Genomic DNA, 22,841 nt, shown 5'->3' on the forward strand with positions numbered 1-22,841 from the left:
GTTGAACTCTCGCATTTAAATCTATAATCATAAATTTAACTCTCTTAATTTTATTTAAAATTATAAATTGAAGTAGCCATTTCAGACTGCAAGTGAGTTAAACTTGCGATTTCATATCTTGAAAGCCTAATTTCAACTCAACTTTTAAAAGTGCTGTAATTTTCATATTAGTTTTTTTAAATAAAAAAATACAGTATTCTATTTTTCAATAATTTTTAAAACAATATATATATATATATATAATTTTATATTTAATGACACCAAATAATTGGATCCATAACTAAACCTATCCAAATTCCAAACCCAAAATTTTAAGGTTATTTTTTGGTTCAGTGGCTGTTATCTTATGTGATTTTAAAACCATAATTACCCTTCAAACAACAAAGGAAAAGGAAGGTTTACATATTTATGCTCTTATAGAAGAAAAGCAAATCGATCTAAAGAAGTTTGTTGCAACAACAACTTAAAAAGAAGACAAACACCAAAATTTATAAAATAGTATTATGTTAGAGGGAATGGTGTATAAGAAGACAAATACAAAAAAAAAAAAAAAAAAAAAAGTGAAACCAAGAGAATAAGAGAAGAGTTCTATCTTAAACCCATAATTACCAGCCATACACCAATAAAAGAAAGGAAAGTTTAGTTACTAATGCCCCTACAAGATAACATAATGTAATTTTTAAAAATTTTTTTTTTTATGATTCAATAAGAGATCTAGGATTCAATCTTCACTTACACAAAAAATCGATTTGTATCTTGATTAAACTATCATTAAGAGCGAACACTATATGTTGAAACTCTCTCAAATATATATAGTCTAATCGAAGTGTATATGTGTGTAAAATTCTCTTTTGTAGACTTGAACCTCGGCCTTTGGCCTCCCACCCGATCTATAAAAACTTTGTACTTGTGGAGTGACCATCACGCTAATAGATTATATAATATTTTTAAGATTCATTTAGTGTTTTATTAAATAATATATTTATACATTTTTAAAAAATAAAATCAAAGTGTGGACATATATCCAAAAAAGTACACACAATCAAAATAAAATTGTGTGTGTGTGTGTGTGTGTGTTAATAAAGGGTTGGGTTAAAGTGGATTCCAGTTAGCTAAATTGGTAAAATCTCTGATATTTGAATAAGAGATCTGGGGTTCAATCCCCACCTATACAAAAAACCGATTGATGTCTTGGTCTAATGATAAAAAACTATCATTAGAAGCGAACGTCATAAGTTGAAATTCTCTCTATAAAAAAAAAAGTTGGATTAAAGTTACACAAACTTTAAATAATGTTACACTGCTCAATATTTTTTAATTATATGTGAATTTTGATAAATCCACTACTATATTATATTACCTTCCATATATTTTCCATGCTTACAAAATTTAAAGATAATGAAAGGTCAATAGTCATGTCATCAATTAATTGTTTAAATTCAAGTTTTTGTAGTTTAAAATAATACATAAACTATGAATTTATGGTTCAAATGGTAAATTACATCTAATTGGTATGAAAATTAGCATGCATGTCAAAAACATATAGAACATGTAATTCAACAGTTGGATTTTCAAAATACAAATTCAATAACAAGTTATTGAGTGATATAACACTACTTTGAGGTATACTAGGAATAACTTGAACTCAACCTATTAATAAATTATTAACTAGTGTATCTTAAATATATTTTTAAAAAATGTACATTAGATATAAAAAAAGAAGACACTTTGGTAAAGTCGAGTACCATTTAGCCGACTAGCATAAAATATAGATACCCAACCTCATATTTATTTTCTTTACTCCTTAAAAAAAAAAAAATCTTTATTCTTTTGAAGCTCTACTTGGCAGTAGTATCACCCGATAGTCTCAACCTGCAAAACTAAAATAAAACCATTACATAATTTGATTTGATAATTAGTACTACTTGTGTGGGCAATTTTTGTACTCCAGGGAAACTTATTGCGTACTCCTTGAAAACTTGTTTTTGTCCCACATCGCAAAGATCCTCCCCCACTTGCGGCCTTATAAGCCTGAAACTGAAGGAGTAGTATACCATCAGTTATTACTAACTAGACAAATATAATATGTTACAAAATAGAAATAGAACGAATGCTTTGAAAATAAAAAAGAACAAAAAATATTTAACAAAAACTAAACCAAACCCTAACTGTGATTTGACTTTCCTTTCCTTTATTTTAAAATGATAATTTTTTCAATTAAAAAAAGAATGAAAGAAAGAAGATAATGGACCGAACAGGAGCGATATTAACCGAATAGACTGAACTAGACCAAATATACCGAACAGGACCAAAATAGACCAAAGTAGACCGAAAAGTAAGAAAGCAAGATTTTAGAACAAATTATTAAATTAATTAAAATAATAGATTAACAATTTTATAATTTACTAATTAAAATTAAAAATTATAAAAATAATTAATTTCGAACATATTGGAAGCTTATAATAAAAAACTTGAAGAAAAAATTAATTTGAAAATGTTAATTAGTATAAGTAAAAGTTAATTAATTTAACAAAAAAATGATTTATATAAAAAATACAATGTATATATAAGTTCTAATTTATATTTTCATGCCTAGTGTCAATTTATTTATTTATTGTTTGTATAGTAGAACTAGTGAAACTATGCACAAGCTGGGTTGAGATCAAAGTTCTTAACTAGCCCACTTTTGATGGGTTGGACCAAAAGGATAGAATTTTTATTTACAGCATCTGTTCGATGATGATTATTCTTTGTTATCAGACCAAGACACAAAGCTCTACCCACGGATGTGTTCTTTTTCTTGGGGAGGGGGACCTAGCTCTGCCCATGAATGTACTGAGTTCCAATCATGGATGTAGTGAGTTCCAATCATAATATAATACTATTAAAGAGTTACAGAAATATGTACGACATGAAAGATGTACATACTGCATCACTGCTACTAATAGGTAATCATGGTCTGTAAATTCGTATACCCAACCAGTACGAATTTTGTTGTGCACCAAAACAGTTTGGAAGTTATGATCATCTAAGAAGTCGGGTCTAGTCTACTACTGATTTACTATATTTTTGTGTGGCAGGTTTGGTTCTGCAAATTAGTACCTTCTTTGGAGGCAAACACTACTCGTCATTATGTAAAATGGTTTAGCTAGTAGTGGACCAGTGGTCCTAAGTTTTATAGCCACGAGGTCCATGACCAATCTGGGCCCAAACAATAAATTTTTTCCCAATTATTGAGCTAATTATTTTGGAATCAGGTGGCAAAAGAGGATCCTATAATAAGTACAACAACAAAGGCGGCAAAAGAGGTTGGTGATTAATTGCCGAGCTATTAGCCTATTATACCGATTTAAATTTATAATATTTTCACAATAAATCATAAATGATAAGTTATTATTAGTTATAATTTGAATCTAAAATTTAAATTATTTTTTTGCCCATCTATAACATCCAATAACAATATATCACTTAAGATTTGTTGTGAAAATATTGTTGATATAACATTTCTCTTGATTAATCATCACCAGATATTATATGGAAAATCTTATTACTCACCCTCTACTGCATACTTTGTACGCACGGTTTTAAATTTTAAATTTTTTTTTAAGATAAAAAAACATGTTTTTAGAAGTTTCACTTGAAATTGTGTTTCAAAAACACGATTTCAGTCATGTGATGATGTGTTTGCATGAATGTGACTATAGATAATAATAGTTCAAAGACAGCTAAGGAGGAGCCGAGTTTTCTGTTGGTTGGCCAACTAGTTATAACTTTACATTTATTGGCGCGAAGAAAGGGATATTACAATCATTTTCAAGCTTTATCATGAAAAGAAAGAGCATTATGTGCTTTATTTCCAAATTTTGTTATCACTCTTAACTGTCTCTGCAACTTTTGGTCTACATTTTTCCATGGAAGAAGTGGAGCTTGCCTCCAATTCCAACCCAGTTGGAAAAATGGAAGATACATCTAATGCAAGCAAAAAGAAGAGTGTTTCATTACTTGGCCTATTTGCTGCTGCTGATAAAATTGATTGTGTCTTGATGTTTTTCGGAAGTGTCGGGGCTTGCATCCATGGTGCTGCACTTCCTGTGTTCTTTATTTTGTTTGGTCGTATGATTGATTCTTTAGGACATCTATCCAAAAATCCTCACAAATTGTCTTCACAGGTTTCCAAGGTACGAGGAACTTTGATACCTTAATTTGAAGTTTGGATTACCTTTTACTTTTAGTACTATTGTTTTTGGAATTCATATAAAATTTGGATTGAAGTGAGTAGGACTATAAACAAATGGGTCAAAATGGATATATTCTCCGGGTAAAACTTAGGTACATAAATTAGGCGCACTACATTAAGTTTCCCAATTGATTTAATGGTCCTTGGAAAAGATAACATATCTTGTGTTTTACCAAGTGTTCGAATTCAATTGGAGAACCTAATGTGTCTAACAAGTTTAGCAAGATGTTTACCCATAGTTGATACTTTGCATGTGAGGTACAGAATGCCCATGTTCACCTCTTCTATGTAAAGAAAAAAGGAAGTCTTATACTATTTTAGAAAGTTGTGAAATTTACCAAATGATATAGAAGGATGAGAGGCAATTTTGGAGTTAAAGGGTATTTAACCAAGATGAATTCAAGTTGATATCTTCTCAGCTCTTCCAACTACTATAATTAAAGAGTGATTCAATTAGGGCTGTTTTTTGTGTACGTTAGAAATTAGAATAATGATTAAAAGATTAAATTCATAATTTCCTAAAAGTTTAAGCTTTTGAAACAATTGGTAATTTTACCACTTTCCTTTAGAATTCATTATTATAAAGGTTTTTGAAAAGCAGTCTGCGCTAGAAATTTTGAGTTTTGCCCAACCATTGTTTTGTAATGTATATCAGTTTGGAAAGAAGTAGCACTCAATGTTAGAATATACATAATGATTCAGGATTAATGTCCTTTTTATATATGTACTTGTACTGCAATTGTATCTAAACTTTTTTCTTTTTGCAGTATTCTCTGTACTTAGTTTATCTTGGAGTCATTGTTTTGGCATCAGCATGGATAGGTACGTTTGAGGATACTAAGTCTAATCTGACTGGCATTGTTTTTCTTTCCTGCTAACTGCTTTGGATTTTTCACCTAGTTGAGTGTAAGCATCCTTGTTTACGTTATGTTTTCAGGTGTTGCATTATGGATGCAAACTGGAGAGAGGCAAACTGCTCGTTTGAGAACGAAGTATCTTCAATCAGTTTTAAACAAGGATATCAATTTCTTTGACACTGATGCCAGAGATTCAAATATTATTTACCACATTTCCAGTGATGCAATACTAGTGCAGGATGCAATAGGTGACAAGGTATATCATAATACAAATGACTATGCTTGATGATATACTGAACAAAATTTGGCATTGGATTTTAAAAATGAATAAGATTATATTGTATCTTAATGCAGACAGGCCATGCTCTGCGTTACATTTCTCAGTTCATTGTTGGATTTGCCGTTGGATTTGCATCGGTATGGCAGCTTACACTTCTCACCTTGGCTGTTGTTCCATTGATAGCTTTCGCAGGGGGGGCTTATACTATTATCATGTCTACCTTATCAGAAAAAGGTGAGGCTGCTTATGCTGAATCTGGAAAAGTTGCAGAAGAGGTAAACAATTGCCTTTAAAACATCTCCTGCTACCCCCATTGAATTGTTGCAAATACTAATGGGGACATTTGATAGTTGTTACCTCAGTGCTGAAGCTGGATTTTAACATGGCAATTATCTTCAAATAACATAAAGCATATCAGCATAGATTTGATTGTTTATCTAATTACACCTTAGCTGATTATTGAATTGATTCTCATGTGTTCTGGCTTTAACATTTTTTTTCTTTTCTTTTCCTCTCCCCTTTTGCATGGCTCAGATTATTTCACAGGTTCGTACAGTGTACTCATTCGTAGGAGAGGACAAAGCAATTGATGCATACTCCAAATCACTTAATAGAGCCCTTAAACTAGGGAAGAGGAGTGGCTTGGCAAAAGGAGTTGGTGTAGGATTTACATATGGCCTTTTATTTTGTGCGTGGGCATTGCTTCTCTGGTATGCCGGCATACTTGTCAGACATGGGGACACAAATGGAGCAAAGGCGTTCACAACAATTATCAATGTCATCTTCAGTGGATTGTAAGTCCAATTTTTAAAGATGTTTGCAGGTATAACTGGTCAATTATATTTTTGTTTAGACTAAAAACAAACTTCTTTTTTTGTAGTGCTCTTGGTCAAGCAATGCCAAACCTTGCTGCCATTGCTAAAGGCCAGGCTGCTGCTGCCAATATCATAAGCATGATTGAAACAGATTCCAAGTCTTCTAAAACATCAGATACTGGAGTAGTTTTGTCAAAAGTAGCTGGTCAAATTGAATTTTTCGAAGTCTGTTTTGCTTATCCTTCAAGATCCAGTTTGGTTTTTGAAAATTTGAGCTTTTCAATTACTGCTGGGAAGACCTTTGCAGTAGTTGGTCCAAGTGGCTCAGGAAAGAGCACTATTATTTCCATGGTTCAACGTTTCTATGAACCCACTTCAGGTATGTAATGCCCACCTTAGCAGAGACTACTTATTTGTAGAGTCCAAATTGTGATTGTAGGAAAATTCACTAGTTGACTTTTAAATGTAAATTATTAAACTTTGAAAGCTCATGTGGCTTATGCCTGAAAATGTACAAGGTAACATACTGTTGGATGGACATGATCTCAAGAGCCTTGAATTGAAATGGCTGAGGGAACAAATGGGATTGGTTAGCCAAGAACCAGCATTATTTGCAACAACCATAGTTGGAAATATTCTGTTTGGTAAACAAGATGCAGACATGGATCAGATTATACTAGCTGCCAAAGCTGCAAATGCACATTCTTTCATTGAAGCATTACCTGATGGTTATGATACTCAGGTGTGTCCTATTGCAAGCCCTTGTCAAGTGTACCGCTCATTGTCCATTTTTCATATAATGAAACTTAGTGCTCATTTGGTAAAACAGTTTTAAACTGCATTTTTTGAAATCTTTTTTTTTTTCTTTTTTAACTTCACTTTTTTTGCTAGGTAAAGCTTTTTCAAACCACCTCATTTTCAGTAAACTGAAAACAATAAAGTTTTATTATGTTGAACACATCCTACATTTAGAGGACAATCTTGGAACATGATCATAACCTCATTATTTTTGGCAAATACGTTGTCCTATCCTCAAGTTTGATGGTTGTTGAATTCAGGCTGGGGAGGGAGGAATACAGCTTTCAGGAGGGCAAAAACAAAGAATTGCAATTGCAAGAGCAGTGCTGAGAAACCCCAAGATTTTACTTCTAGATGAGGCCACCAGTGCTCTTGATTCAGAATCAGAACATATAGTGCAGCAAGCACTAGATAAAATAATGTCAAATCGGACAACAATCATAGTTGCACATAGGCTATCCACTGTACGAGATGTTGATACAATCATAGTGCTAAAGAATGGTCAGGTTGTTGAAAGTGGGACACACATGGAATTAATATCTAAGAACGGTGAGTATGCAACTCTGGTGAACTTGCAGGTGACAGAAAATGTTAAAGATCCTAGCTCAATATCTCGCTCTGGAAGTTCAAGGCATTCCAGCTTTAGAGATTATTCTGCAAGTTCAAGGCATTCCAGCTTTCGAGAATATCAGAACCATCCCCTGGAGATTAACTCAAATACAACAAGTGAAATGCGGCCAAGTGATCAAAACTCATCCCCATCGAAGCACACTCCATCGATTTGGGAACTACTAAAACTAAATGCTCCAGAGTGGCCTTATGCAGTACTCGGCTCAGTGGGTGCAGTTCTTGCTGGCATGGAAGCTCCTCTGTTTGCCTTTGGAATCACACATATCTTGACTGCATTTTATTCTCCTGATCTTTCTCAAATGAGAGATGAAATCCAGCGGGTAGCTCTCATATTTGTTGGAGCGGCAGTTATTACTATTCCTATATATCTATTGCAACACTATTTCTATACATTGATGGGAGAGCGTCTCACCACTCGCATTCGATTATTAATGTTCTCAGGTTATTGTCTCTTCACCATACAACTACAATTATCAAAATTTGGAATCTTCCTGACTCAGGATAACAGTTACAATCATGTTCAAAATATAATCATTCATTCTAATTAAGAACTATATGTCTTTCTTCAACTGCAGCTATCCTTTCCAATGAAGTCGGCTGGTTTGATTTTGATGAGAATAATACAGGCTCACTGACATCAATTTTAGCAGCAGATGCAACATTAGTAAGAAGTGCTCTTGCTGACCGTCTATCCACAATTGTGCAGAATGTAGCACTGACTGTGACTGCATTTGTAATTGCGTTCATGTTAAGTTGGCGAATAGCAGCTGTTGTCGTTGCCTCTCTCCCCCTGCTTATTGGAGCTTCGATTACTGAGGTAAATTTTGGAAACCATTATACAGTTATCAATGAGGATTATTCAAGCACATGTACTTGTTGTCATTGCCATCTAGTATTCTTGATCACCTCATTAAACTTTGTACACTGATTTTTTTTTCTTCTTTTTTTGGTTTATCATGAACAACAGTTCAATTAATTAATTGGTTCATGTCCTTATATCCCTTCTATATTTGCTTTTCTTTATATCTACAGCAACTATTTCTCAAGGGATTTGGAGGAGACTACAGTCGTGCCTATTCTAGAGCAACTGCTGTGGCACGTGAAGCAATTGCAAATATACGTACAGTTGCTGCATTTGGTGCTGAAGACCGGATCGTAACGCAGTTTGCCTCTGAACTAAACAAACCAAACAAACAAGCAGTTGTACGAGGCCATATATCAGGATTTGGCTATGCTGTATCTCAGTTCTTTGCGTACTGTTCTTATGCACTTGGCCTTTGGTATGCATCAGTATTAGTTAAGCATAGAGAATCAAATTTCGGGGACATCATGAAATCCTTTATGGTTTTGATAATCACAGCATTGTCAATAGCAGAAACACTTGCTCTTACACCTGACATTGTAAAAGGGTCACAAGCACTTGGGTCAGTTTTCAGTATTCTCCAAAGAAAACCAGTTATCGACCCCAATAATCATTCCTCAAAGGTAGTAGCAGATGTCAAAGGTGATATAGAATTTAGGAATGTGTGTTTCAAGTATCCAGTGAGGCCAGATATCTCCATTTTTGAAGATTTGAACTTGAAAGTCTCAGCAGGAAAGAGTCTTGCTGTAGTAGGCCAAAGTGGATCGGGGAAAAGTACTGTGATAGCGCTAGTACTGAGATTTTATGACCCCAATTTTGGGAAAGTTTTGATTGATGGATGTGATATTAAAAGCCTAAACTTGAGATCATTAAGGCTGAAAATAGGTTTGGTTCAGCAGGAGCCAGCATTGTTCTCGACTACAATTTATGAAAACATCAAGTATGGAAAGGAGGAGACATCAGAAATTGAGGTGATGAAGGCTGCAGAAGCAGCAAATGCCCATGGATTCATTAGTAGAATGCCTGAAGGGTACAAAACTCAGGTTGGTGAGAAGGGAGTGCAGTTATCAGGGGGGCAAAAGCAAAGGGTGGCAATTGCTAGAGCAATGTTGAAAGACCCTTCTATTCTTCTTTTGGATGAAGCAACTAGTGCACTAGACACAGTATCTGAGAAGCTAGTTCAAGAGGCTCTTGACAAGCTTATGAAGGGCAGAACAACAATTCTAGTAGCACACAGATTGTCAACTATTCGTGAAGCGGACAAAATTGCCGTGTTGCAATTTGGGAGGGTGGCTGAAATTGGTAGCCACGAGCAACTCACTAGAAAACCAAGCAGTATATATAAGCAACTAGTCAGTCTACAAGAGGAAAAGAAGGCACAAGTACTTGGTTAATTGGTTTGTAATAGCCAAACATGATACTTTGGTAGCAAGAATCTCCCAGATCACAAACTGTAAAGATTTACACATGCATATCAGCATATGTTGTTTTTCGGAGCTTTTCCAAGAAGCGGTTGATAATACAGTTATCGCATGTTTAATATGCTAGAATTTTTGTTATACATTATAAGATGAGATGGATAAAACTTTGAAATCTGAATAAATACAGCTTTATAGTCCTTATGTGAATTTATTTATTCCTTATATGATTTAACCGTATAAGCTTGACATTGTTGAGGTACAAATTTTCAGGCCCTAATTTCATTAGCCCACTCACTAAAAAATACCCATACAAGCTCATAGACTATTTTTAGTCCACATAAATATTTCCTATATACCTCCCATATATTACCCAAATATTTTCCCATATTATTACCCACATTGAATTCCCACAAATACTTCTCATATAAGCCCATAAATTATCTTGGGTCCTCTCACATATATTACCCATTATAGCCCACATATTATCCAACTTGAGTTTTCACAAAAATACTTATCACACTACTACCAAAATTGGGCCACCAAAATTATACAATCTCCACAAAAAGGCCCAAACTCATTTACCTTGTGGGCAAAACCCAAAAACTCCAAACCCTCTAAAAGTCTATTACGACACGGCACCTCTAAAAGTCCGTTACAACACGACATCTCTAAAAGCTTGTTACAACATGACACCTCTAAAGCCCGTTACGATACAACACCTCTAAAGCCTGTTATGACACGGTATCTCTAAAAGCCCGTTATGACACGACACCTCTAAAGCCCGTTACAATACAGCGCCTCTAAGGCCCATTACGATACGACACTCTTACTAAAGCCCATTACGATACGGCACCTCTAAAACTCGTTACGATACGGCACTCTTACTAAAGTCCGTTACAACACGGCACCTCTAAAGCCTATTACGATACGACACCTCTAAATCCCGTTATGATACGACACTCTTACTAAAGCCCGTTACGACACGGCACTTTTACTAAGTCTGTTGCTACACAGCGAGATTTTTACAAAATCTCAAAAAGCTCAAATACTATTTTGGCAACTATTTTTGAAAGCTCAATATTATTTTGGCACATATTTACAATGCCGAAATACAATTTTGGAAAAAATAATCACATTATGCTTAAAGCCCAAAATTATTCCTTGGCAAAAACATATTTTCATAAGGTTCCTAACTCATGGGAAGCATAAATTACTCATCCCTTAAAAATACTTCTTTTACAAAATTTATCAGAACTATGCTTGTTTTCCTTCCATAATCAACTAACTACAAAAGCCCATGAATATCACCCATGGCAAAACTATTCATTTTGTAGGGATGGACAAGCCCAAAGAAGCTTGAGGCCTAGCTAAATCAGCTCAGCTCACATGCAAATCCCAGTAGCTGAACCTCACGTGAGCTGTTTCAGCACAACCTGACAGCTAAGGCCTACTACCATCAGTTCCAGCTTGTCAAATCAAACTAGAAAAGGACACGTGTCCAGCAGGGGTTAAACCCTTCCTTGCTAGGCTGATTTTCATCATTTCTCATGTGACACAAAGCTGAGATGACATGACATAAAGTTGGGAAGCTTCAGCCAGGCATCTCTCATTTCTTCATCAACCCATTCGGTCAAGGACTAAGGGCGGCCATAACCAAACCATGAAACCTTCTGGAACAACTTGAAATCAGTCAATTATCATGCCAAAAACGTGTACTTTCTGGTTCATGGATCAAGCATATGGACCGAAATGGGGAAACTTAGGGAAATGTAGTTTGGAGGGCACCAAGGGGATCTCTAGTAGAGTTCTCAGCAAAGGGCTCTAAGATTGACACCTGGCTTGGGGTGATACAATCTGCCCTAGGGAGCTCTGATTCTAGCAACAGCAAAACCAAGATCATTAGCTTAATACATGCTCTAATCCCATTAGCTGAGGACAATCAGCATTTAATACCAAGTCAGAATTCCAGCTGTTATTACCAAAAACAACAAGAACATTCTAAAAGCTAGACTTATTACTCTTGGCCAAATCCTAGGAACGATTCTCTAAGGATTTTTTGAAAATTGAGGTTGATTTAGCAGAGATTATTTGCTAATCACCCCCTAAAACTCAACTATAAATAGAAGCTCTTCACCAACACTCCAACACACACCAATAGAGAAGAACTCTCTCACAAACTTCTCTATTCTCATCTCTCTAAATTTGCTAAAAGCTCTTAGTGAGGTTCTGAGTCTCTAAGTTCTTAGTCTCAAACTTAGAAACTAAGCTCTTCAGCCTATAGCTCAAAAATACTCCTCACACCTCTACTTACAAGCTTTTACCCGTCCCCAGCAGAAAACCCTAGTAGCTTCACTACATACTTACTCTCTCTTATTACTCATACTACCCGAAATGACTCTCACTACTCACTACCATTGTTATTGATTCCGTTCCGTTCCGGTCGGAACGGCCGGAATTTTTCATTCCGGTATGCAAACCGGTACCAGGATACCCAACGTTCCACCTCGGGCCAGATTTCGGGCCATTCCGGTCCATTCCGGCCATTCCGGTCCATTCCAGCCAATTTCGGCCGAGATGTGAATTCCGGCCGGTACATGATTTGGCCTATGGAAAAAAATAAAAAATAAAAAAATTTGATGGCTAATATTATGTTATAAATTTTGTTGGCTTATTAGTTATTAATTATTATGGACTTATGTAATGAGTAATGACTTGTTATAAATCTTCTGATTGTTTGATGTTGTATTGAGGTTTAAGACATAAAAGTTAAGACTAAATGTTTTGTATTATTTGATGTTTAGTTATTGTCTTGTAAATCTTCTTATTGTGTGATGTTAAATAGATGTTATGTTGATGTTTAAGACTTAAGAGTTAAGACTAAATGATTTGTATTATTTGAAATTTAGTTATTTATTTATTAGAATTGACAATTTTATGTTTTACAAGAATATATATAATTTAATTTTTAGGAACCCGAAACACCTTAAAACGGTACGCCGAAATCGGCCGGTACCGAAATATTCCATTCCACTAGACAAACCGAAACGGGGTCCGAAACGGTATTAATAACAATGCTCACTACATATACTATATCCATGAGCATACCCTGGCATCATAATTATCTTGTTGTGCTAGCTAGAATCTCTCTATCTCCTTTTATCTCACACTAATTTTCCTCATTATTTGTTATAACGGAGCCCATGATATTTGTTTATTCATTTACTATTGAAGGTTATGATGTAACTATTACTATAGAGTTTTTCCCTCATATTATTGTATTAGAAGACTCTTTTTCAGAGCCAATGGATGATGAGTTTGAAGATGTAGATACTTTCGTTAATCTGTGAAATAGTTAACGGCTGGAGGTTTATTCTATTCAGTTTCATTTTGCCGCTGAATATTTTACTGCTGGCTATTTTATTGCAATATGCTTTTTAATTATGCTGACGTGTCTGCTGTAGGAAGTGTTTTTTGGGTCATCCCATAATCCTTGTCAGTCTCAACCTAGGCCCAAGGCATAAAATAAGGCAAATTCTTCAAATCTTTACCGATAGCCTTTGGGTTATGCTTCAAGCCCATCATTGAGTTTCAGTTTAGGCCCCCAACCTAACACAAATCTCATTTGTCGGAAGGAATACTTTTCCGCCTCCAACATACATCATCTACACTTACAAGATCATACTCTTTTTTTTTTCTTTTTCTTTTTATAAACCGCACTTTTATTAAGAATAAAAAGTAATACAACAATCGCACCTACATGCTTCCAGACCTAGAGGAGGCAGAAATGCAATTATAACAAGAGAAACTAGCTTTAAAGGCAACATAAAGTTTAGCTGTTGAGTTAAGAGATCTCTTATCCCAACAAAACTCATCTAATAAAATTCAAACTTAAATTAAAAGCATTTCTAAGTTATGAATGTCAGTCTCATTTTATGCTGATTAACCTAGGTTTTTTTTCCCCCTTAAGAAACTTAACCTAGGTTTTAGAGCATAAAGCATAGGGGCAACTGTATGTGGACATCTAAAGCAGAGTATTTGTGAGGAGCACACATAGGTTGGTCCTTCAATTAGTTATAGAAGTTGTTGGAGGGTTGTTGAGAAGTGAGAAGTGAGAAGTGAGGAGCGAGAAGTGAAAAGTGAGAAATAGGCCATAGCACATGAAACTGGTACTAGTCTACTAGCCTGTTCCCATGTGCAATGTGCATCCTCCAAATGCTGGGCTGTGCATAATTGCGCAATTACAGGAATTATTTTTTTTATTTTATTAAAAAATCTGGAAATAATTAAAGTATCATAAAAGCCAAGCTTTTTCAAGTTTTGTAATTCCAGGAGATTTTTTATTATTAGTTATTTTTATCGTTTCCAATGATTGCAGAGAAATGAAAATAATTCTGCTCTCCTGAGTTAAAATTTCCTAGGCACTTTGGTTCGTTTGGATTAGCCTTTATCTTGTTATCTTATTATTAGTTTATTTACCTATATACAACTTTTTCTTTTTTAAAAAAAATGTTATATATGGCTTTTTCAAATCTCATTTTTTTTCTTCACAAATACAATTGTATTTACTTTAAGGAGTAATATTATGTCCATATTGTTTTCATGACAAATCATAAATGACAAGTTTTTTTTTTTTTTATACAAGATAGAATTTTTATTATAACCTAATCTAAATGTATATGTGTGTGAAATTTCCTCCTTGCCTCTTGCACCCTACAAACATTTATACTTATAGAGTGATTATTGTATCAAGGGGAGCGGTGGTTAAATGACAAATTATTATTGATTATAATATAAGTCCATTACTGAAATTACTTTTTTGCTCACAGTTAACAATTTGATGTAGCACTTTTCTTACTTTTAAGTTTCAACTAATGAACAAATTAACAAATAATATTTCCAGAAAAAATTAATTAATTCGCATGAGGCAGATTCATAGTCATAGGTATGGGAACATACAATTTCGCACGTCTCTATGACTCCACAGAATAAGACAAGTAGAATATAGAATGAGGAAACAATGCTGCTGCCCATGTTGTCAGAGTCCCATGCTTCTTCATCAAATGTGCCTTTTTTTACTTCCCAGTCATGTTCTTATTGTTTTTAATATTCACTGAAAATTTTCAGGTAGCAAAACGATGAAGAAGTCAAAATAAAAATGTTACTTTAATTTTTTTTTAAATTAAAGTACTCTTACTTAAAAAAATTAAAGTACTCTTACTTAGTTAGTGTTTGTGTCCTTATCTTTTTAGGTAAAGAATAATAAGTGTCAGAGTCTTAAACCATGTTAAACAATTTCATTTTCGGCCTCTTCGAGATCTTGATGAGGGAAGTCTCAAACATTACCAATATCTTATTTCTATTTCACTTCTTTTCTTATGATGAAAAACAAATGGAAAATGTCATTGCTAAGACTGTAAGACATTTGTATTAAAAAATATTGTTTTATTTTTTTTATAGAGAGTTTCAACTTATGACGTCCGCTCTTTATAATAACTCTTTATCATCAGACCAAAACACCAATCAGTTTTTGGTGTAGGCGGAGATTGAACCCCAAATCTCTTACACAACTATTAGAGACTTTACCAGTTGAGCTAACTGAAATCCACAATTAAAAAATATTGTAGATTATCTAGAGTCAATTACATATTAGAATTGTGGGGAATAAAAGGACCTAAGTAAGTATTTAGGCCTTGGGCTTTATTGATGGGTGCTAGTTCGTTTTAGACTAAAAGCCTCTAGAGTTGCAGGTCGGCACATAGGTCTAGAGTACGAGGATTCGTCCGAGGACGAATCTCTCCTCGAACAGACCCGCGATGACCCTGGGGTTCGCCAATAAGATCAAGGCAGAGTTCTGGAAGAACCGTTGGTTAAGAGGGGGATTCAAGTACCCTCTAGTCGCAACGGTGTGAGGAAAATATCTCAGAAAAAGGCTGTTACCTCCACATTAAAGATCCTGCACCTACTTCCCTGGCCGCATTAATGGGGAAGTGATCCCTGAACAGTAGAGGGGGCCTTCTGGCCATTGCTTAAGGACTTCGGGAAGGTGGTGGAAAGAGGAGAGAGGATCTAAGGGTAAGATTTGTGTGACACGTGGATGAAAAGGGAAGGAGAAGAAGTATTTAAAGAAGGAAGAGAGTAAAGAAAAAAAGGGGAAGGCTTTTTTGGGAAAAAACTAGATAAGGACTAAGAACTGTAATCTTTGAAAGGAAAAAGAGAAATAAAATATAAATTGTCCTCGGCTTACGTCCGAGAAGGTTCACTTTGCCCTATTCGTCCATTATTTGCAAATACTGTAGCATTCTAGCTTGTTCATCAAGTTTTGAACACTATTAAACTAGATTGCGAACCCACACTCTACAAATTTCATTGTTTAAGGCTCATTGGGCCTGAGCCCACGTTTGTTTCTGGGTCCAGGCGCAATTGTGCACTTACAAGAATGTTAACACTTTCCTATCAGTTAAATTTTTAATGTGATATTGAATTTATGAACTTTTAATAATTTGGAGGGACTTTTTTGGAAAATGTTAAAACTATCATTTTACTACAAAATGCTTATAAATTAACATTACAATGAATGTAATTAGTATTAACATAATAAATCAGTATCTATCTCTCAAAAAAAAATCAGTATCTACATTTTTTTTTTTGTGACTAATAACTTATGAGTTTATAAGATTTATGTAGTAACCATTTGAATATGGGAGGGTGGGAAATGCCAACGATTTGTAAAGCTCTTAACAATGTCAATAGAGTTTATCAAAAGAATTAATACACGGTATTTTTTTTTCTTTTGTGGAATTGGGGAATTATATTTTTCTTGCATAAACTTTCATCCCATTTACAATGTTGTCATATCATCAATTTTTGGCACCTGCCGTCTATATTGAACATTAAAATGAGACAAAAATGGATACATGTGTGAGCCACACATACCACTCAACATTCTCATCCATGCGTAACGATGAAATTACTCTTATTATTGCTATTTAGCATCGAAGTTACACGGCAAGAGGTATATTGATAAAATTCTCTTAATTTAGGATGCCAATAGAACAATTTAATAGTTTCAAGGGACAATGAAAATGAGGCAAAATTTCCCAGTGGAGAATAGTAATTTGCCTCTTATTTTTTTTTTTTTGCAATATTCTTCCCTTTAAATTACGAGGTAAAGTTCCATCGTCCAACTTAACTATAAAATTGAACAATCAACCTATTAATGAATTGATAATAGGCAAAATGCTCCTGTTGTTCCATCAGTTGCAAAAATTTAATTTTTTTAAAAAAATCAAAAAGTCAAAAGAAAAGAAATTCACAATGTGGACTGATCTATTTCAAAATTTCTCAATTTGATTTTGAAACTAATGAAAATTGTAAATTACGTGGGCATTTTGTCTATTATCAATGAAAGGGAAATGTGATCCTATATTTCTTATTTGGTGACAATATATTTTATCAATTGAACAAATTAAAACCATACAAATATTTGAAACTTAAAATTATAATTCCCACATCATTTAACACAAAATTTGTGAGATAAGCGGATAACTACAACAACAACAACAACAACAACAACAAAAAAAAAAGAGAGTTTTAACTTCCAAACAAAGTTGCAGCCTTGCAGGGGCAGGTTATTGTTGAACTTGAGTTTATTTATTTATTTATTTTTTGGGAAGTACGGTAACTTTCGTTCTGTTTGTTTTGATGTAAAATATTTTCGGTAAAATATTTTCCAATTTTACTTTGTTTGTTTTGCAGTAAAATATTTAGTCAAAAGTAATATATTTTAAATCAACCAAATCAACTAGGTAAATTTATGTAAAATATTTTACGCTTAAAATTTTGGTAAAACATTTTACTATTTTCCATCACAAGCACTCACCCCGATGCTCCATCAGACTCACTCATCAGTCCCTTTCACGCTCTCTCCCTCTCCACTCTCAAGTTCTCCCTACCACAAACCAGAGCCACCAAGCCACTCACTTTCGTCGTCGCCACTCATCTCCGGGAGCTCTCATCGCCAGCTCCACCTTTGCCATCATCGCCTGACTCGCCTCCACACCTCCACCCACCGAGTTTCGTTCAACCACACAAACCCACCGATTCTTTTTTCGATCTGACCATACACCAGTTCTTACTCCACTGATTCTCTTACCCCCATCACACCGACTCTACCTCCACCTTCATCAACTCACCCACCGGTTCTTAGATCTAGTTTTTTTTTTTTTTTTTTAACCACTACATGGGTTTATTGATTTGGGCCTTTTGGCTGGTTTTATGGGTTATGGTGGGTGGCTGCATTTTTGGATGGCTAAGATGTTTATAGGTCCGTTGATGGCTGCCTTTTTGGGTGGCTGAGATGTTTGTAGGTCCGTTGATGGCTGAGTTTTTGGGTGGCTGGAATGGTTTATGGGCCATGGTGAGGACTGGGTTTGTGGGTTATGGTGGGTGGTTGGCCGGCTTTGGCCTCTCTTTTTTTGTTTTTCATTCTCCAATTTGTGCATTTGAGTGGTCAGTGGAGTGTCGTGGTTGTGGTGGGTGGGTTTGTGTTGTTCTAGTGGTGACTTGGGTGGTGGAGTGGTGGTGGTTTGGTTTTGTGAGATTTTTTTTTTATAGCTAAAACTATAGAAAGTCTTTATTTAACTGAAGAAATTACAATGTAAAACTAGTAACTAACAACTACATGGAGTGGTGTCCCCAGAGAAAGCACCGAAACGCAATGGAACACCCAACCCCAAAAACATTATACTCAGCCCGTTCAAACTTGTGTAGCCATTAATTGTTGATATTCCTCAAAAAAACCAATGACACCCTCAAGGATTGTCTTCAATGGACCTGGACTTACTCAAAATTGTTTTGTGAGATTGTTAAAATTCTTTTAAAATATACATTTTTTTTTACATTTTTAGGAATACTAACCAAACACGATAAAATAAAAATATTTTTAGTAAAATATTTAACATGTAAAATATTTTTCCTTTACAAATATTTTACATCGAAACAAATAGAGCATTTATTCATGAAGAAGATAAATACAAAACATCTTGACTCACAACTGATTCAATAATGGGTGAATTTTCCTCTATCCAAGTTAAAAAATTATCAATTCCTTTGACGTGCTTTCCCAAGATATATGTTGGTTTGTTTACTTCCCTCTTCACATTTGTCTGAAATCCTATAATCTATGCTGAACATCCATGATGAGGATTACAATAGTAATAGGGGGAGTGGTGGACCTGTTGAGAGCTTCATAGATAGTGCTACAATTAGGACTGTCCACCGGAACCCGTACCCAACCAACCTGAGGCAAACCGTCCGACCCGTACCCGAAATCGGCCGACCCAACACCGGTGAAGGTCAGCAGCGGGTTTTAACCTCCAAAAACCGAGACCGGCGGGTCGGTTGACGGGTTTGCTCTTCAAAATCCGATTCCAACCGATCCGACTGCCTATATATCGGAAACACCCACCGATTTTCTCAGGTATGAGATTTCCGATCATTTCTTGACAGATCCGGCGAGAGCTCTTCGAGATCTCGACAGATGCGTTGAGATCCGGCGAGATCTCTTCGAGAACTCATCAAGATCTCTTCAAAATTTGGTGAGAAACGAAATTTGCTCTACAGATTTGGTGAGGTTTCCGATCATTTCTCGATAGTCCGTTGAGATCCGGTGAGATCTCTTCGAGAATTGTCGAGATTTCTTCAAAATTTGCTCGATCCAGCCATGTTTCGGCCAGTTCCGGCCTGGTTTCGTCTTCCCCGAGTCCGACCGACCACCGACCGATCAGTACCCGATATCCGAGTCGCCCAATCCGACTCATCTAACGGTCGGCGGCAGGTCTAGATGTCGGAGACCTAATGTGGTCGGGTCGGTTCCGGGTTGGGCACAAACTCGACCCGGACTGACCCGTGGACAGGCCTAGCTACAATCTGTCTCAAAAATAACATCTTGGACTCCAATATCCCATGCAAAAGAGATAGCTTCCTCCATTGCCTTAGCTTCAGCCTCCAGTGGGCCCAAGGGTAGTTGAAGGTGTTTACTTATGGCTGCTATCACCGATCCCTCGTGGTCCGGAACTACAATATCGATGCCCACTGAGTTATTAAAAATAGCAGCATCAGTGTTGATTTTGTAGTATATGAGTCATAGGCTTGTCGGTGATGAGGCTCCCGGAAGTGGGCAAGCTGGAACTCTTCCAAGACAAGGCAGGCTTTGTGGAGGATTTTGCGACTAGGTTGTCTTGGACTGCCTAGGTGTTATTTGTTTCTGTTAAACCACATATATGCACCGAGCCACTGTAACAATGAGCGCAAGCAAGTCTTTGTCTACATGTTTGGTAAAGATGAGGTACCATAGGAGATCTTTAAAGTCCTTGTAGCGAGTTCTAGTGATATCAAACGGAGTTCCCAAAAGTTCCCAAGTTTCGTGGACTCGTTGATAGTCCCATAAAAGGTGGCCAGTAGTCTCAAAATCCAAACCGCAGGCTTCGCACGTAGCATCCTCGAGAACTTGGCGAGGACTTGTAGTTTATTGGTTGTGGCTCATTAATTTTAATGATAGGACATAGACCATCAAATTTCCTCTTTCACTATCATCATATTAGAAAACTGATAGCAAAAAATTTAATGGGACTCACGTTTTTTTTTTTCTTTTTTCTAAGGCAATATTGAAGGTCAAAGTGAAGGACCCCCATGAAGAGTACAGCAAATTATGCCTGTCAAGGAGGTTGCTCAGTCTTGTAATTAATTACTGGTTTTAGTAGTACTTTTTGTATAGTGACTCTTTTTATTTTTATTTATTTTTTTGCTGAATTAACTACAAGATTTGGTTGTAAGTTTTAACAAAATATTTCATGAGACTCATGTTTGTTCTAAGGTCAGAATGAATGACTCCTTGGTCAGTACTGCAAATTAGCCTATCAGGGAGGGTGTTCAGTGTTGTAGACTTGTAGTTATTGATTTAAAAAAAAAAAAAATTATTTAATAGTTGGGTGAGAGATTTAAATATTAAATGTGTTAATTGAAAATAACAAAAAAATACTAGTTGAACTATAAAGCTCTTCATGTTATAGTTACTACTTGTAATAATTATATTTTGTATATATAGGGGATCAATTTTTTTTAGCTGAATTAACTACGATACTTGATTGTATTTGAATTTCTACTTATTAAATAAATTTACTTGTTCTTCCAAAAGAAAAATTATGCCATCAAATGTAAGGCAAGGGCCCTAATCTAATATTACTACTCACGTCCCACACGGGTTTCTTTTAATTACCAATGGCGATTTTAAGAAAAATTATAAATTCTGATAATTGTATTAGTCACTATTAGCCATTAATGAGTGGCTTCATCTCATGTGAGGTCCAACATTTGATGTAACCAATTTGCTTATAATTAATCACGTTAAAATTTAAACATATTACAGGACAATTTATAAGATTATTTATGTGTATTAAATTATATGATTAATTAGATTATTTAAATAAACAAGATAATATATATATATATATATTTTAAAGTAGGCTATATGGTTTTTTGAGTTAACAAGCAGTAAAGTAACTAAATTAGAGGAGCTTTCCTCTGAATTAGTTTAGAAAAAAAAATTCTATCTTATTTATTATTCTCAACCAATAATAAAATGTTGTGTTTTCAGTAGTTTTAATTAGCTTTATTTGTAGTGTGGTGAAACTTACACATCAACAAGTCCATATATAACCCAAAAAAGAGGCTTGCAGTTCACCATTAAATTTTGCATGAGTATCAATTTGGTTTTTAAACTTTTAAGTTGAAGAATTGACCCAACTTTACCTATTCAGTTGATAACAAATCAAACATTTTGTTCTTATATTTATGTTATGTTAAGAGGAATGATTTAATCATATGATATACACAAATTTTCTACCATATTATCAATAAATTAGAAACGTTATCATATCTGCACACAAAAATTCTAATAGAAAGGGGGTTTTTTTTTTTTTGTCATAAATCAAATATGTATAGATAGGAATGGCAAAGTAACTTTTTTTTTTTTTAGAATACTAAGTAATTTAACACACACAAAGAGAGAGGAGAGAAAGTCTTAAAGAAACTGATAGTGGTGTTTATTGAAAATGGCGTGAATGAAAAAGTAACTCGAGTTTGTATATATATTTAAACTAAGTTTGGATAAAGTTATATTTGTGTAATTTTAAGTATTATTATACCACCAGATAACTTTTTATTGAAGGATATAAGAAAAAAATGTAATTTAATAGCAAATTTGTCAAAATTTATATCTAATAAAAAAATGTTGAGTGGTAAAAAATTGTTTGAAGTTGCACTATGTATAACTTAAACCTAACTAAAAACAATCATTTTTCTTTTTTTTACTATTCTTCATCACTGCTCTCTTCTTTGTCTCTAACTATTGTTAGAACCACCTTATATAAAAAAAGAAGAAGTATTTTCGAGTTCCAGGTGTATGCTATGACATGTGAGTATCTCACTCCATACACCACATATGATACCATCTTGTCACTTTATTAGAAATAACAAAATATTTTCACATTCTCCCGTTTCAAAAACTAAATAGAATAAGGATGAATTCCCATGACTCCTCCTATCATCATTTCTAAGTGTGGATAATTCAATAATTACATTAGAATGAGAAAGATTTAAATTATGTTCGTCATTGAAAACATTAAGAAGTTATTTTATAAAATAAAAAATAAAAAAGTCAATACAAGAAAAAAAAGCAAAAACAAAAATATATAGTCAACATTTATTTGCGCCTTTATAGTCTCAATTATTATTATTATTATTATTTTTAGAAATATATGGTCTCAATTACTCTTTTTTGTCTTTTCTAATTTTCAATTATCAATTATAAAGAAAAGGAAAGAAAGGTGGAAAAAATAAATAAATGAGAGTGGTATATATAAATTTTAAATAGGATGAGCGGT

At 34.5% G+C, this 22,841-nt stretch overlaps 1 protein-coding gene across 1 annotated transcript; it reads left to right on the top strand.

The window, feature by feature from the left end:
* The first annotated feature begins 3,785 nt into the window (after nucleotides 1-3,785).
* Nucleotides 3,786-10,097, top strand: LOC142638943 (ABC transporter B family member 13-like). The gene is made up of 10 exons (XM_075813024.1): nucleotides 3,786-4,178; nucleotides 5,005-5,059; nucleotides 5,175-5,350; nucleotides 5,449-5,649; nucleotides 5,909-6,168; nucleotides 6,255-6,568; nucleotides 6,708-6,931; nucleotides 7,248-8,058; nucleotides 8,193-8,434; nucleotides 8,650-10,097. The coding sequence occupies exons 1-10, from the start codon at nucleotides 3,912-3,914 to the stop codon at nucleotides 9,871-9,873; spliced, it is 3,774 nt and encodes a 1,257-aa protein (XP_075669139.1). The 5' UTR covers nucleotides 3,786-3,911; the 3' UTR covers nucleotides 9,874-10,097.
* Nucleotides 10,098-22,841: the final 12,744 nt, after the last annotated feature.

This window comes from Castanea sativa, chromosome 1 (genome assembly GCF_040712315.1).
Source record: "Castanea sativa cultivar Marrone di Chiusa Pesio chromosome 1, ASM4071231v1".
Lineage (NCBI taxonomy): Eukaryota > Viridiplantae > Streptophyta > Magnoliopsida > Fagales > Fagaceae > Castanea > Castanea sativa.